Source organism: Ambystoma mexicanum, chromosome 7p, assembly GCF_040938575.1.
Source record: "Ambystoma mexicanum isolate Mex_15411 chromosome 7p, UKY_AmexF1_1, whole genome shotgun sequence".
NCBI lineage: Eukaryota > Metazoa > Chordata > Amphibia > Caudata > Ambystomatidae > Ambystoma > Ambystoma mexicanum.
This window is the reverse complement of record NC_090939.1, coordinates 164,825,679-164,842,220: the sequence shown is the minus strand read 5'-3', so window position 1 is coordinate 164,842,220 and position 16,542 is coordinate 164,825,679. Positions and strand designations below refer to the sequence as shown.

Here is a 16,542-nt window from a genome sequence, read left to right as displayed (position 1 = left end):
GATCCGAGCCAGCGCAAAATTGAGGATGCTAACAGCAATGATCACCAGTTCCTCAAACTGGCTAATAGCAATGATCACCAGCTCCTCAGACTGTCTAATAGCAATGATCACCAGTTCCCCAGACTGTCTAATAGCAACAATCACCAGTTCCTCAGACTGTCTAATAGCAATGATCACCAGTTCCTCATACTGGCTAATAGCAATGATCACCAGTTCCTCATACTGGCTAATAGCAACAATCACCAGTTCCTCAGACTGTCTAATAGCAATGGTCACCAGTTCCTCATACTGGCTAATAGCAATGATCACCAGTTCCTCATACTGGCTAATAGCAACGATCACCAGTTCCTCATACTGTCCAATTGCAATGATCACCAGTTCCTCATACTGGCTAATAGCAATGATCACCAGTTCCTCATACTGGCTAATAGCAATGATCACCAGTTCCTCAGACTGTCTAATAGCAATGATCACCAGTTCCTCATACTAATAGCAATGATCACCAGTTCCTCATACCAATAGCAATGATCACCAGTTCCTCAGACTGCAGAGGGTGGGAAGGGCCCAGGCCCCATTAGATTCGGCACAGGGCCTCAGGCCACTGCACCCAGTACAGTCTGGGGATCCAGTGACTATTGATACATGACTACCCAATTTAAGATGCTCAATTTATCAATTGACGAAGGATGACTGGATAAATCGGAAATGGCACAGATTTTAACCCGTTTTCCTGCAGTTGGAACCTCCATGTCCTAGTTAGGGATAAAATATCGAAGCCCCTCTAATTCTGTATCCAGGACTCACATATCTTTCAAATTATCCAATCGGTGTTGCAAGGTACAGTATAGCGGGTCATGGTTGTAACTACACGCCGCCCCAAAAGACACTCTTGAATTTGCTGAGTCAGTCATGAGATGGGTGACTCACAAGCCTGCAGTTCAGCACCTCCTTAGTGAGCAATTACAAATGGAAACACGTGACAGTGTGCACTGGAAACATGAGATGAGTCAACCTTGCAGATACCCACCCTGGAGCCGCGACTTACCTGCGGAGAGGGGGAAGTAGCACAATTTCACCCCGGGAGTGCTGGAGTCGAAGCAGCAGCCTCTTCTGTGGCAATGCTCTGCAGAGATGCCTGGGTAGCCGCATTCTATCTTGTCGTTGTGGTGCACAGAGCACTCCTTGCTATCTGCTCAAGATGAGAAAAACCATTGTCAACCAGTTCTTTGCACCAATGAAAACACTCTGGAACTGGTTCAATAAGTAGGCGCAAAGGAAAAACAGCCAAAACTCATAAATATACATTTCTTTTTTCAATCCTCCTATGCATACGAAACCATCTCATAGTACTCGTAATAGTCCACATACTGGACTTTTGACTGACCGCATATAACTTGGAGTGGGTGACATTCTGGCTTGAGTTCTGTTACTGTACATCTTGGAGTGGATGATATCCTAGCTTGAGTCCTGTTACACTATGGGGTTCATTACGACTAAGCCGGACTGGGAAAAATCCAAGTAAAACAGCCGGTACTACCGGCTCTGGAATTTTGCAGGACCGGTTTACTCCGAGTCTACCGGTAGGGGCAGTGAATTAGCGGCAGGCCCAACCTGGACCCTACCAGGAAATAAATCAGTGAAGCACCAGCACTGCTAACAACAGTGCCGGTGCTTCAGTAGTTCACATCCCCTGGAGTCCTTGGGGACTCCAGGGGATGTGAACTTACCGCCATTGCCTGCACCCATAATATCCTGGTAACACCGGGATATAGGGCGCTGGGAATGATATGGCGAGTCTGCCGGTAACCCACCGGTTGCACCAGGGGGTTACCGGCAGACCTCTAAGGAGGCCCTATGTCTTGGAGTGGGGGATATTCTCACTCTTATTATATGGCTTGAATTGGGGAATATACTGGCTTGAATCCTGTTACTATATGTCTTTGAGTGGGGGGGGTATCCTGGTTTTAGCCCTGTTACTATATGTCTTGGAGTGGGTGATATCCTGCCTTGCATCCTGTTCTTATTTGTCTTGGAGTGGGTGATATCCTGGCTTGCATCCTATTACTATATGTCTTGGAGTGGGTGATATCCTGGTTTGCATCCTGTTACTATTTGTCTTGGATTGGGTGGTATCGTGGCTTGCGTCCTGTTACTATCTGTCTTTGCTTGGGGGATATACTGGCTGGACTCCTCTTACTTTATATCATGGAATGGAGGATATCCTAGCTTGAGCCGTGTTACTACATGTCCTGGAGTGGAAGGTATGCTGGCATGAGCCGTGTTGCTATATGCCCTGGAATGGAAGAGATATTGGCTTGAGTCCTGTTACTATATCTTTTGTAGTGAAAGATCCTAACTTCTGTTATTATATGTCTTGGAGAGGGTGACCTTCTGGCTTGAGTCCTGTTACTATGTTTCTTGGAGTTCGGTTGAAATATCACGCGTAGTGGTAGATATCCTGGTTTGTGTGTTTTCGATATATATCTTGGAGTTCAGGATATCCTTCCTTGAGACCTGTTGATATATCTCTTGGAGTGGGTAATATCCTAGCTTCAGTACTGTTACTATATTTCTTGGAGTGGGGGGATATCTTGGATTTAGCCTTTTTGCTGTAGCTCATGGGGCGGGGCATATCCTGCTTTGATCACGGTTGATATAGCTCATGGAGCGGGGAATATCCTGCATTGATCCCGGGTTGATATATCTTTTAGAGTGGGGGATATCCTGGCTTCAGCCCTGTTGATATTTGTCTTGCAGTTGGGAACATCCTGGCTTCAGTCCAGTAGACAACTAAGATAAATTGATTAACGTGGCTCTTCCTAGCATTGTTAACTCTTCCTTGCATTGTTAAAAACTTTCTCCACTGAAGGGGTGCAGAGGATATCAGCTGCACCCCTTCAGTGGACAAAGCTTCTGCATATGTCATTACTCCTTCCACGAATGTATCTGGGGCCTACGTAAAGTGTGGTTGCATGGCTGTGGGCTGCCACTAATAGTGTCAAAGAAATCATTAAGAGCAATGGAAGCTAAACACACACATTTACTTGAGCCCCTTTTCAATGTGACAGGGTTGATAATTTGCCTCAAAAGGCTGGCCACTCATGCGCTTCCACAGGTACTTCAGCAGCCCCTTCCTCTGCCGCCTTCAAATGATTGATGCCATATTCCCTATTCCTCACCTACATTGACTTTGCTGTCAATATGCCCTTCAGGCTTGCAAGCGAGATGTGGTATTGTCATAAGTTGCAGCATGCAATGTTCCACTTAGTCTCTGACATGCAGATCAGAGAGGAACCCTCTGCTTAGGTTTTGCTAATGTTGGTTGTTATGTCTGAATATATAGCACTATTCATCTTTCTCGACAGGCGCACTATTGCAAGTCAACATGTGTGTGCATTTTATGTGCACTGGGCAGACAACACTAGTACAAGAGTCGGACGTTCAGTAATACTAAAAAGTCAAGCACACTTGTGGGTGTAGAGCAGTGGTATTCAACCTGTGGGTCGCGACCCCCTAGGGGTCCGCGGGTGCATCCCAGGGGGGCCCTGAGAGCTCAGCATGAAAAAAGATTTTTTTTTTTTTTTTTTTTTAGATTGGAAGAAATGGGCAGGGGTGGCCCACATGGGCGGGCTGAAGCATGACACTGTCTCAGGCAACAATGAAAAAGTGGCCCACAGTTGTAAATGGATATTCATTCCTTTAGTCACAGACTGGGCCTCATTACTACTATGGCGGACCAGTAACAACGGTGCTGGTAAGCTACCGGCACCGTTGCTACCGTTCCGCCATAGTAAGAGTTGTGCTCGTGGGTGCTTGACAGCCCCCGCCAGGTCTGACCTCAGCTCGTCGGATGCACCGGCACCGTTATTAACGGTGCCGGTGCATCCGAGCTCCCCATTCCCATTTGAGCCATATGGGGCTCAAATGGGAATGGGGATCTACCAGCACCTTCGAAAGGGCAATTATCATGTCCGCCTAACTCGGCATGACCTAGTAATTGCCCATTCGCGGGTGCCAGACCCGGATGCAACTCCAGTGGCAGCCGTGCCGGTTTTACCGGCACAGCTACCGCCAGAGTAGTTATGAAGCCCACTGTTTCAATAGTACCCAAAGGGGTGCTTTGTGTTAAAATGTAAGTAAATTGTGATATATTCAGCAACAATGGTCAACATTACTAACTGCATAGTTAAGTAACTCATCAAAATGGTCCACATTGGCCAAAATGGTGGCCCATTTTGATTGGCCCAAACTAGCATTTTACATTTTTGGTACAGGCATTGCCCTATAGGCCTGTCCGAGCCTGGCGGCTCATCCATAATGGCAAGAGGCGCCCACCCAGTGGCCCCTCACCCATTATGGTGGAGCTAAGGAGCCAGCCCAGTGAAACAGTGAGCACTCCCTCAGCTGCTTTATCCAGCTAATGGAGTGCTCCTGGGCAGGCTGAACTGTCAAAGGGAAACACTGTTTCCCTTTGACAGTTCAGTTTAGTTCCCCAGCCGCACATGCTCACTGAGCCATGCAAGTGCTGGGGCGTTTTGCTTCGCCAGCATTGCATAGCTCATTGGAAATGCTGGCTGGGGCACTGCATGTCTGTATGTCCGAGGGGGAGCTCCTGCGCCTCCTCACACATACGGACAGAGCAGCTGGAGCAGGCCGTTTCAGCACCCACACACAGGCCAATGCAGAAGGTACGTTTATGTTCATTGTTTTTATTTAAACAGGTGTATGGATGCGTTATGAGTGAGTGTATGGTGATGGATGCTCATGTGAATGATAGAGTGATTGCTGTATGAATGTGCAGCGCCTTGCATATACACATAATCATGTTCATTGTGTTAGGACCAGTGGGGCCCAGGGGACAGGGATGGTATCTTTTTACCGGACATCTATCATTCAAAACCCTCTGCCTTGTCCACAAGGCTTTCTGGGGCCTGGGTCCAAAATACCTTCAGCTATTCCTCCGCAAATACCTCCCCTCTCGAGCTCTTCACTCCTCTACCTCCAACTCCCTCAGGGTCAGTCGTTTATCAAAGAAACGAGCTGGGGGTAGATCTCCGTCTTCGGCTGGGGCCTCCCTCTGGAACAGCGCCCTGCCACTCTAAAACTTGAGGAGAACCATCTTTCTTCCTGCACTTATCAGACCTACCCTGTCTGCTGCCTTAAACGTAGCACTTGCAAATTGCTGGCTGCACTACCACTGTTTGTTGCCTTTATTATTTATTTATTGTTATTTATCTGTTTCTCCTCTGCTTCGCACTTTCCACTTCTCCCCCCTTCCATGCACTTTTCCCCTCACACTTGCGCGTTCTCAATGTCACTGGGCCTAGTAAGATCGCTGTTTTATTCTCCTCTGTTCCCCTCCCTTGCCTTGTCACGCTCTGAAACACTTGTGTACGAGCGCGATAGAAATAAAATATCAATGCCTGCCCCCTGGACTCCCAGCAACAATTGCAAACTGTTTGGCTATTTACCCATTTTTTGTTAAAAGTATGCTCTACAATGCAACATTTTAACCTATTATTTAAAAAAAAATTCACAGGGGGAAACCCCCCCGAACCTCCCCTTAATGCCCCTCCACTTAAAAAATATTCACCAGCCGCCACTGGCCCTCAGACTGTGTTGGGAACGGGATGGGGGAACCGAGGGACTATGGTGGGAGCACAATGGGCGGGAACCATGGGATAGTGATGGGAGCAGAGTGGGGAGAGCCCTGGGTGTGTGATGGGGTGGGGAGAGACCAGCGACTGGGTAGGAGTGGGATGAGGGAGCCCAGCGACTTTGATGGGAGCAGGTGACGGCGCGCAATATATACTGTCCATTTGGCATTTCTGGGGGTCCCGACCTGCCCAAATTTTGCTCAGGGGGGCCCTGGCCAAAAAAGTTTGAAGACCACTGGTGTAGAGGGATGTTCCCCGATTGTTATTGGCGAGAGCACTGTCCAGTGCATGGCTCCAAAAAGTGCATCCAAGATTACTAATCCCTTATCAAAGCTCGGTATTACTTATTTATTTTTGTAATTATTTTTTATTCCAGCGTTTTTTGACTTCCGATATGCAAATCTTTCACAAAAAACATTTTATAACATATTTCACATTAAAATGGGCAGTTAAAAACAGTAAATATAAAACATTAAAACTAGATCGTAAAAAACACATTTCATCACATGATCCCTCATAAAATCACGTGAAATCAGTTTTCCACGAAATGTATAATAAGTTCAATTGTTTCAAAAACCTAACCACTGCAAAGGTTAAGGCAAGCCTGACTACAAACCTCTTATCTCTGCCAAACCTATACACACACCTATACACACACCTATACACACACCTATACACACACCTATACATCTGAGGAAGTGGCGTTTTAATGTTTCCCCTTCCACCTGATCCTGGCAGAATCTACAACCAAGTTCATTCTCACTCCACTTTTCCGGCACGCCTAAGCTCTGCCGGGTAGGGAGTAAATTCAATCACAATCTCAAGAATATACTTCTAAATTCTGGCCTAGGATAATTTTTCTAAAAGTTTGGCACATGGTTCAGAGCCTTAGTTTCCCCTGTCAAGTTCCCAAACACCTTGCATCCGTCACAATGGGATAGTGTGCGGATCCAACCACCCGTCCAGCAGTTTCTTTTCGCTTCATTGGGGTTTCATCGAGACAAATGTCCATACCTGCTATTAAATCTAAACAATTTTCCACCCATCTAATTAAGAATTCAACATTTTTAAAAGGCAATGCATTTTTTTAGACCAGGAACAAGCAATTTTCAGGAACAAGATGACATTTTCTATAAAATGTTTCATTTTCCTTTGTACCATCATTGGCAGGGATACTAAGGTCAACTCAAAACCTAAAATTTGAATTGGGAAGCTCTTTGGTATTCCTAAGATGTTTTCCAGATGATCCCTTTTAATAAGTTCCATACTGTGGGTGGCATACAATTCATAGCTTCCCCCCCATACACCAGACACGGAAACACCTTCATCTTATAGAACTTCAACACCGGTATTACAGAAACACAACCACATTTAAGATGCAGAATCACATCCCACGATGCTAACGCCTGTGCTCTAGTTTTTCAAGCCTTCACATTTAAAGAGTCCTTACCACATCCATTCAATGTCAAGTCCAAGTAACGATAAGTGTCAACTCTGACCAAGGAGGTATTCTGTAGCCATCACGATAGGGGTCAACTCTCACCAAGGAGGTATTCTGTAGCCATCACGATAGGAGTCAACTCTGACCAAAGAGGTATTCTGTAGCCATCACGATAGGGGTCAACTCTCACCAAGGAGGTATTCTGTAGCCATCACGATAGGGGTCAACTCTGACCAAGGAGGTATTCTGTAGCCATCACGATAGGGGTCAACTCTGACCAAGGAGGTATTCTGTAGCCATCACGATAGGGGTCAACTCTTACCAAGGAGGTATTCTGTAGCCATCACGATAGGGGTCAACTCTGACCAAGGAGGTATTCTGTAGCCATCACGATAGGGGTCAACTCTCACCAAGGAGGTATTCTGTAGCCATCACGATAGGAGTCAACTCTGACCAAGGAGGTATTCTGTAGCCATCACGATAGGGGTCAACTCTCACCAAGGAGGTATTCTGTAGCCATCACGATAGGGGTCAACTCTGACCAAGGAGGTATTCTGTAGCCATCACGATAGGGGTCAACTCTGACCAAGGAGGTATTCTGTAGCCATCACGATAGGGGTCAACTCTTACCAAGGAGGTATTCTGTAGCCATCACGATAGGGGTCAACTCTGACCAAGGAGGTATTCTGTAGCCATCACGATAGGGGTCAACTCTGACCAAGGAGGTATTCTGTAGCCACCACGATAGGGGTCAACTCTGACCAAGGAGGTATTCTGTAGCCATCACGATAGGGGTCAACTCTGACCAAGGAGGTAATCTGTAGCCATCACGATAGGGGTCAACTCTCACCAAGGAGGTATTCTGTAGCCATCACGATAGGGGTCAACTCTCACCAAGGAGGTATTCTGTAGCCACCACGATAGGGGTCAACTCTGACCAAGGAGGTATTCTGTAGCCATCACGATAGGGGTCAACTCTGACGAAGGAGGTATTCTGTAGCCACCACGATAGGGGTCAACTCTCACCAAGGAGGTATTCTGTAGCCATCACGATAGGGGTCAACTCTCCCCAAGGAGGTATTCTGTAGCCATCACGATAGGGGTCAACTCTCCCGAAGGAGGTATTCTGTAGCCACCACGATAGGGGTCAACTCTGACCAAGGAGGTATTCTGTAGCCACCACTTAAAATTCACTCTCTTGTGAAGCCTAGCTGGTTTCAAACCCATACTGTTTGATTTAGAAACATTTATTATTAGCTTATTCCGTTCAGTATATCTCTGTAATGCATTCAACCCGCTCAGCAGCCCTATCAGTGTTCTATATATTAACACAAGGTCGTCCGCGTAGAGGAGCCATTGTAACGGATCTACCTGATTTGTCCGCATGGGAAATGTTTGCATGGGAAATGTTAGAACGGGAAATCCACAAATACAAAATGTTTGTACATTTCCCATGCGAACATGCAGGGGTTTCCCCCGCAACTCCGCTCACTATACTGTGTATTATAGTGAGCGGGATTTTGCGGGGGACACCCCAGCAGCCCCCGTTTCTTTTTTTAATTCATTTTTTATTTTATTTTTGGCTGTGTTGGGAGAGCTGGGGGGGGTGTCCCCCGCAACCCCGGCTCACTGTAGTGAGCGTGGTGTTGCGGGGGACAACCCCCCAGGCCACCACAGCCTTTTTTTAAATGTATTTTTCAGACCGACCCCACCAAAACACATAAACACATACCATTAAAAGTTGGAACCTTTGGTAGTTAGAACTTTTCGTGGTGTGTGTTTTAGGTCTTTTGTTGAGGTCGGTCATTTCGAGTTAGGTAATTTCATCCTAACCCATTATAACACCCGTCCATTTATATGGGTTGGGTAAGCATTCACTTTTCCCAAGTCTTCACCCACATTAAATAGCGCCAGTGCCAAAAGGCAGCGCTGCTTAAGAACACATTCAGTTTATGTTCATTTAGAAAGCTTGCCCTGTTGATTAAGCCAAATCCTTAATGACTTTTGGCTGAATCCATTTAGGCCTGTAGCAATCCGTTGAACAAATCCAGTATGTTGGATGTCAAAAGTATTCTTTGCCCAGGCCTTCAGCCTGTTTAATACCACAGTCCCAAGAATCTTCCCCGGTGCATCCAGAAGCACAATTGGACGGTAATTGTTTAGAAAGGTACAGTCGCCCTTTTTGAAAATTGGAACTCTAATGGACGACTTCCAAGAAGTGGGAATTTGCTTAATCTTTATTGCATAGTTGAAAATCGTACATAGGACCTCCACCCAATGTTGAGAATGAGTTTTTAAAATTGTATTTGAAAGTCTGTCTGGGCCTGGTGGTCAGGAACGACTACTCTTAACTACAAGATACAGAATATCCTCTATGTGAAAATCTAAAAGCCAATCCTCATCAGTTGGATGGTAAGGGGCCACTGCCTTGAAGGAATTGCATGCAAAGGTTCTCGTGAAATGGGAAAGCCATGCTTCTTTTGAAATGGGATTCAGCTGGAGTGCAAGTTGGGGTGTCTCACACTCTTTGACTAAGTTCCATATGTCACCCACATGTTCGGTTCTAATTGCATCTAGCATCAATTCTGAATTCCGCTGCAACGGACTGGCTTTTAATTGCATCTATCATCGTTTCTGAATTCCACTGCTTCAGACTGGCTCTATATCCCTGCAGCCAATTTTACATTTTAGCTTCACATTTTGTATTTGAGGAGGGTTGTAGTCGCACCTCCTAGCTTTAACTTCCTTAATGGCATTCCTCAGATCTCGCTTGCTTTGTTGGACTAAAAGATCAAAAGATTTAATATATGGCTGAAATGGGTGGGGAGACTTGGTCATTTAAAATCTTAGTATGATTACATAGGTACCTACAGCTGCTGTTCCCTCCTCAGCTTGGAGGTCATACCAGTTACCAAGACGATCATTTACTTTTCCTGCTAATTCACTATTCCACTTTACCCTGCTTCTTCTTGAGTTAACCTCCAGATTTAACAGATGTTTACTTTCTGGCTTCTTATTAGAGGTGAATACTCATTTAGCCCACAAAATGTTATAATCACTTTGGACCGTAGGCAATACCTTAAATTCAGAGGTAATTGGGAACATATTTCAAGAGGCAAATATGTAGTCAATAAAGGCCAGTTTATCCCTGACCCAAGTCGATCCAGCAGGTATGTCCCCTACCACATGTCTCTATTCCCCATTAGATACCACCACTTTTCACGGACCTTCCTTAAAGAAGCTGGATTCCTAACTTGATCCTGAGAGCTCCAACCAGTACACATGATGTTTAAAGCACTGGCAAGCCTAATAGCAGATATAGAAGCATCTCCCATGCGTACATCAACAACCTCAGAAACACTATACATAAACTCTTAATCCAAAATCCCACTGGTGTTCCTTCCAACATAGGTTAATTAGAGCACACCTGCCCAGTTCAGGGAACCTTATCGCATTCCTGTGCATCTTTGAGGCCTGCATAAAAGGATGAGGAGAAGACCAGGTCTTCAATTCGATGCCTTTGCCATTTTGAATAGCTGTCAAGAGACCCAATGTCAGTCTACCTTTTGGGCCTTTAGCAGCTGGATTTAGAAGGGCAGAAAAGCCACCCAGAACTAGAGGCTCCCTAAGCCAAGTTTCTTGTAGAAGTAAGATGTCGTAAGAAAACAATTCTTATCTGTAGATTGCAAATGACTAAAGCCTCTAGTATTCCATGAGCCTAAGACTATTTGTTTTTCTGTCCCCTGATTCTCTAGTTACAAACCCTTTACATTAGACACAAGAGCTCCAGGCAGCCAAGATCAGTTGTCTTCCCTGTTATTAACACACAAGGCTTGGGGTATTTCAACAATTTGCCTGGATTCTGCACTTGTAAAGGCACATTTGGCTTGTAATGTCAAAGGTGCGATCAATTTAACATCACTGACCATCCTTGAGAGCTTTGTAACATCCTGCTACATAAAATCAGACCTGTCAACCTCCCTCATATCATAACCCAGCGGATGGAGGGAAGAGGCTGATTCTGCAATTACAGTTGTTTTTAGTCTAGATTGTATATGCAAGAGCACCTTATCCAACTGGGAGTCATTGTAAAATTCAACCAAGTCAAGATCTCTTGATTGTATAGCTCATAAGGTCAGAATTGTGTCAAAGAGCCAGAACACAGTCATTCTATTCAAAAGTGGAGCTTCTCTTGAGACCGGCAACCTCTCCTAAACATACACAGTATTTTGCTTCAAACTTTGAATCCTGGGTTGGGGTTCATGTCGGGGCTGCATTATTCAGCCTTACTGGATCTTGACACAGGTGGGCTCTTTTCTCTTTCAGTGTATAAAAGCATTACAGCAAGTTACTTGTGGGAGGCCTCTCCTGTTGGACACGCTTATCCATGTCCTCCCGTTCTGATCACTCCAGAGTGAATGGCTCTCGAGGGATTTTAACTGTCACAGATTGTGATCGTTGTTCAAGTGTTCCGTTTTCTAGTAGTGGAGGGATCTCATCCGAATAGGGAGAAAAATTCAAATTTTCATCTCCATGATCCTCATGCTCATCATAAATTATCAAAAGAGGTTCATGCAACTGTTCTGGGTGGTGAGTAAATTCAGCCATACCTCGTGCTCTCGGGGTTCCATTCTTTGTAGATGCAAATTTCTTCTCTTTAATCGGCATGTTTAGAGATCTTAGGAACTTCCTAGAGCCAACGTTATTTGTTTTAGCCGGTCATTTCTGATTCTTAGTTTCTTTTTCATTGATCTCTTTTCTTGCCCCTTTGTCTCGTCTTTCTTTTTACTTACCGGAAGATTGGATAGTTATCCTGCACAGAGGTATTCTGGTCATTACCACTAAGTGTAGATGCCAAAGATTGAGCAACATTACTAATTACCGGATTATCTTCGAGGATCAGAACCAAGGTGTCTTGGCCCAGTACCAACACCTGCTCGTCCTGCCTCACACCGATTGTTGACTCCAGTTCGCCCACTCGTTCTTTTACTTGATTTCTCAAGGGGCTCTGGGCTGCCACAAGATTCGCCTTTGGAGTTTTACTAGAATTGTACTGACTGAGTTGGCTAGACAGATTTAAATGTGGCTGTTGAGCCATGATGTAACCCTCGATTAACAATACTTTCGAATTTAGAAGAGTAAGTAGGTTTACGTGCTCACAGATTCTAGCATTCAATGATTCACTTAACTTCACTAGTGTTAATTGTGAGAAGTTTAATGTCAGAATCGTGGTCAAGTCTTGTCCTGGCAAGCTCAATTCGCGGGACGATCTTTGAGCTGAAATAACCGTAAGGAGAATATTGAAAAATTTGATGAGGAACTTGTCAAGAAATTTACTGAAGTATCTGGGTATAAAACCGGAGAGGCAGAAAGTGGCAGCTTCTTATTTCTAATTTGTTCTTGCCTTTGTAGCAAGGCACCCACCAGAAGAATGTCCTCATCATCCCAAGGTTGTTAATTTTTTGCGATGCCATTTCTATAGCGACCATGGGTTCTTTTGTTTCCACACAAATAGAGCCTTGTGTCCGAGGGGTCTCTACTTCAGGCAGTGTAGTCATGCAATACACCAGGGTACTGGCCTCAAAACTTCCTTAGCACCACCTCCTTCAGACCTGAGCCTGGGGTTCTAAATGGCACCTCTTCGACTGCCTTAGCTGGCAAAGGCAGCTCCAAGTTAGGAGCCAAATCTACTAGCGCTGTGTCTGAGACTGTGTCATATAAATCCTGCCGAGATGAAATTTGGATTGCAGTAGCAGCAATAGGACGAGTCCTTTTCGGAAGTACACCGTTATTTTTTTAATGCTGAAGCCACAGCAGATTTCTTCTTATTATGGGTCGATGTTTGTCATTAGAGACTGTTATGGTTTTATATTAGTGTGCGTGTTGTGGAACTAGTTTTTGGGAGATTGTGTTTTGTCTGGTTCCCCCCACCATCCACTTCCTGCACTTCCCCTGATCCTTGCTCCCCTGCTCCCCTGCTCCCCTGCTCCCCTGCTCCACTGCTCCCCTGCTCCCCTGCTCCCCTGCTCCCCCTTGCTCCCCTGCTCCCCTGCTCCCCTGCTCCCTTGCTCCCCTGCTCCCCTGCTCCCCTGCTCCCCCTTGCTCCCCTGCTCCCCTGCTCCCTTGCTCCCCTGCTCCCCTGCTCCACTGCTCCCCTGCTCCACTGCTCCCCTGCTACCCTGCTCCCCTGCTCCCCCTTGCTCCCCTGCTCCCCTGCTCCCTTGCTCCCCTGCTCCCCTGCTCCACTGCTCCCCTGCTCCCCTGCTCCCCTGCTCCCCTGCTTTAGCACTTGCACGTTCCGAATGTTTCAAGAATATTTAAGAACGCTTTTGTTATTGTTTTACACCTATTCCTCCTCCCTTACCCGCCCGCCTTGCGCGCCTTGAAACACAATTTTGCTGTATAGTGCGCAATACAAATGTCCAACAAATACAATAAATAAGATGAACTTAAACATGATTTTAGGCCTTAAACAGTTTTCATCAGGATTTGAAGGCTACCCCAAGTCAAGATGGTGGAGGAGCATCTCGCTGTTGAATGGTTGGAGAAGTACAAAGAAAGAGCAGTCGACATTCTAAACTGCCTTTCATCTTAGATCTCAAGCAGTCAAGTCCTGCTTTAGTTTTCTTGCTCATGTTAGGCCTCAAACTCCCTTATGTCAAGTGTTCGTGAAGACTAGGGCACACAAGTTTGGTGATACTTCATGGGACCAGTGAAGAGGGACTGTTACCCCAGTCAGAAGGAGGAAACAGCGACCCTTGAACTTGCAAATTCTGTATATTAGATTACTCTCCAGGCAGTTAGGAGTTCATCATATAGTTAGAATGGCTCCCAAGGTGCAGTGATAGACCAGGCACAGTGTCTTTTTACTGCATTAACTGAAGCCTCACAAAGAAACTGAGAATCTCCCGTGGCAGATAAGAATTAGTGTCTGACAGCCTAATGGGTGGCAGATAGATATGTCACGTCGCTACAGCATTAGCAGAGACGTAGAGAGGGTAAGGCCTGAGCGGTCAAGGCCCACCCACTCAGCAACGCTGTGTGGGCATTTACAGATATTAAAGCCACTGTGATGGGCCCAACTACTTTAGCTTCAGGCCCCACTTTTTAGACAATCCTGGCTACTCATCTAGTGACAAGCACAGTAGGAGGTGGCTAGGTGTGCTGTATCGCTTCAGAGATTCGGAGATTAGTGTCTTCTCAAAACAAAGGAGAACAAGAAAAGTAAATAAAACGTTTCCCGATAGGATCAATGGACTGCTAAATTTGAACAAGACGTTTGGGAATCAAATGTTAAAAGTTCGATTTTTACCCTTTATCAGAGTTAATGTTCAATGGAAACTCATTTCAACTAAAAGGATATCCGTTTAAGGTTTGGAAGAACAATTATTTGGCAAGTGTTCAGGAAGCACGTACATAAAGTCAAGGAAGGCTAGAAAACAGTTACAGTGCAAAAGAAGAGTTTTATTTTTCCGTCTCAGCTCTTAGCAGAGGATTACAGGTGTTTCTGCATTGATTTACGTGCATTTATTTCTTCTCATTTTCTGCAGATCCTTAAGAAGGCAGGAGATCGGTTTTTTGTTATGTTACCCACTTTCCCTGCCACCCTGTGGTGTTTCAGGTTCAGTTGGAACACATATTCAGTTGCAGACGAGAAGCCCAAGTGGGTCTGTGTGGGGTTCAGCAGCACCTGGGGTTCACGGCGAGACAGAACCTGAAAGTGATCTAGCAGGGACGCCGTCCAGCCTCCACACTTCCTACCCCCTTGAAGGGACCGCAGGCAACGGGGAAGCAGAGTCCTACAAGGCAGCTCTCTGGTAACTCTTCTGTGTATATGATGTAGGGCTCTGTCCTCCAGCACTAGAGGGGACACAGGTAAGCCACGAGCATAGCATCCGAGAGCAACCTCTGGAAATGCACGCTGGGTGGAAGAGTTCTGCTGTGCAATCTTTAAGCAGTGACTAAGGCTGCTGCTCCCAGACTGTGTGGGGGTTTCCGATGTGAGCCGATAGAGCAAAAGGGACTATGTTGCTTGGCACATACCCCCAGCCCAACAAGCAACAGGACACTCTGCAGATAAATGGACTGAGCCTATGAAAGATATACTGTGCCTGTCACACGCGTAATGCGCCCCGCCCACTGCTCGTTATCAATGGTTTACTGAATGAATTACAGGATATGTGATAATGACTGCCCTTGAGTGCTTGTGGCAAGATCGCTGGCAGCACCTCCAACACTTCTAAACCCTACCCTTCCCCCCACATCATCTATTCCCATTCACATTACTTCCCTGTACGGCGGTCAGGGGGGAAAGTGATTGCAGCAGTTGGTGTCTTTGCTGCCAGCATTCCACCACCAGCAAGTTAGTGTCAGGTTCAGCAGGTGGCCTGTTGTAGTACATAGATTCGGGAGGTGTTTAACTCAGGAAAGGTGTAAGTTGGACATAATAAAAAAAACAACATTTTACTTGACTGAGTCTTACTTCCAGGAATCCAAAGCCATGATGGAGAGGCAGTAACTGGAAGCTGATTTGTGGGAGAACAATGATTGACTGTTTAGAACATTGTCAGAATTCTTTAACTGTCTTTCATCCAAACAACTCAAGGGAAGGTCACGTGTTCTCCTAGCTCCCCTATAATAGACCCAATGGAGTAATTTAGCTGAATATTTTGTAGAATGGGGGCATGACCTCTCAATGTAAGTGGCCCCTGCTAAATAACTGGGGCACAATGGTGTGCCACAAAAGTTGCGTGGACAAACACCCTTGTCCCACCATAACATTACAACCAAGGGACCAAAGCGATCCTGAGTAATTTCCACAGAAAAAAGAAGAGCAGCTTTGAAAATGAAACTGAGGGAGATGAGTGTGAAGGTTTAGGGTGGGAGTGTAACATTTAGAGAGAGTGAACCTCATTACGAGTACAGCGGTAACCCTGCCGGTGCTACCGGCGGATTGCCTGCCAGACCCGTAATATATTATTGTCTCATTACGAGTCTGGCGGCCCGGGAAGTCAGGCGCTGGCAAATTGTAAGTCCCCATTCCCATATGCAAACAGTGCTTCTGTGAACAGTCTGCCTACTGTGGTTGCAGCGGCCGGCATGATCAGACCTGTCGGCCGCAGCGGCCATGGCAGGCAGACTCGGAATTTGCCGATCCGGAAACAAGGGTGCCAGTGAGCTTATCGGCACCCTTGTTTCTGGACCCGCAGACTCGTAATTAAGCTCACTGTCCATCGAGTATGCACGGATACCAGCCCTCATTCAGGAACAACAGCGTTGTACTGGGATAGTGTACCAAGAAAGAAATCCTTTAAAGAGAACTGATATCAATTATTTCAGAAGGCAGGCAAAAGAAGAGGATACATAAAATATGTAAATATGTTCTTTCAATAGTTACTCTGATTAGTTAGCATAGAGATAGTTAAATATTAAGAAAAGATTTTG

The 16,542-nt window shown here is 45.8% G+C and overlaps 1 protein-coding gene across 1 annotated transcript in view; it reads right to left on the bottom strand.

The window, feature by feature from the left end:
* The window catches only part of LOC138525788 (trefoil factor 3-like), an 81,198-nt gene that overhangs the window by 28,215 nt on the left and 36,441 nt on the right, over window positions 1–16,542 (bottom strand). The window contains exon 2 of the mRNA XM_069635992.1: window positions 1,046–1,189. Within this exon, the coding sequence (XP_069492093.1) occupies window positions 1,046–1,189 (144 nt within the window). The remainder of the gene's footprint in view (window positions 1–1,045; window positions 1,190–16,542) is intronic.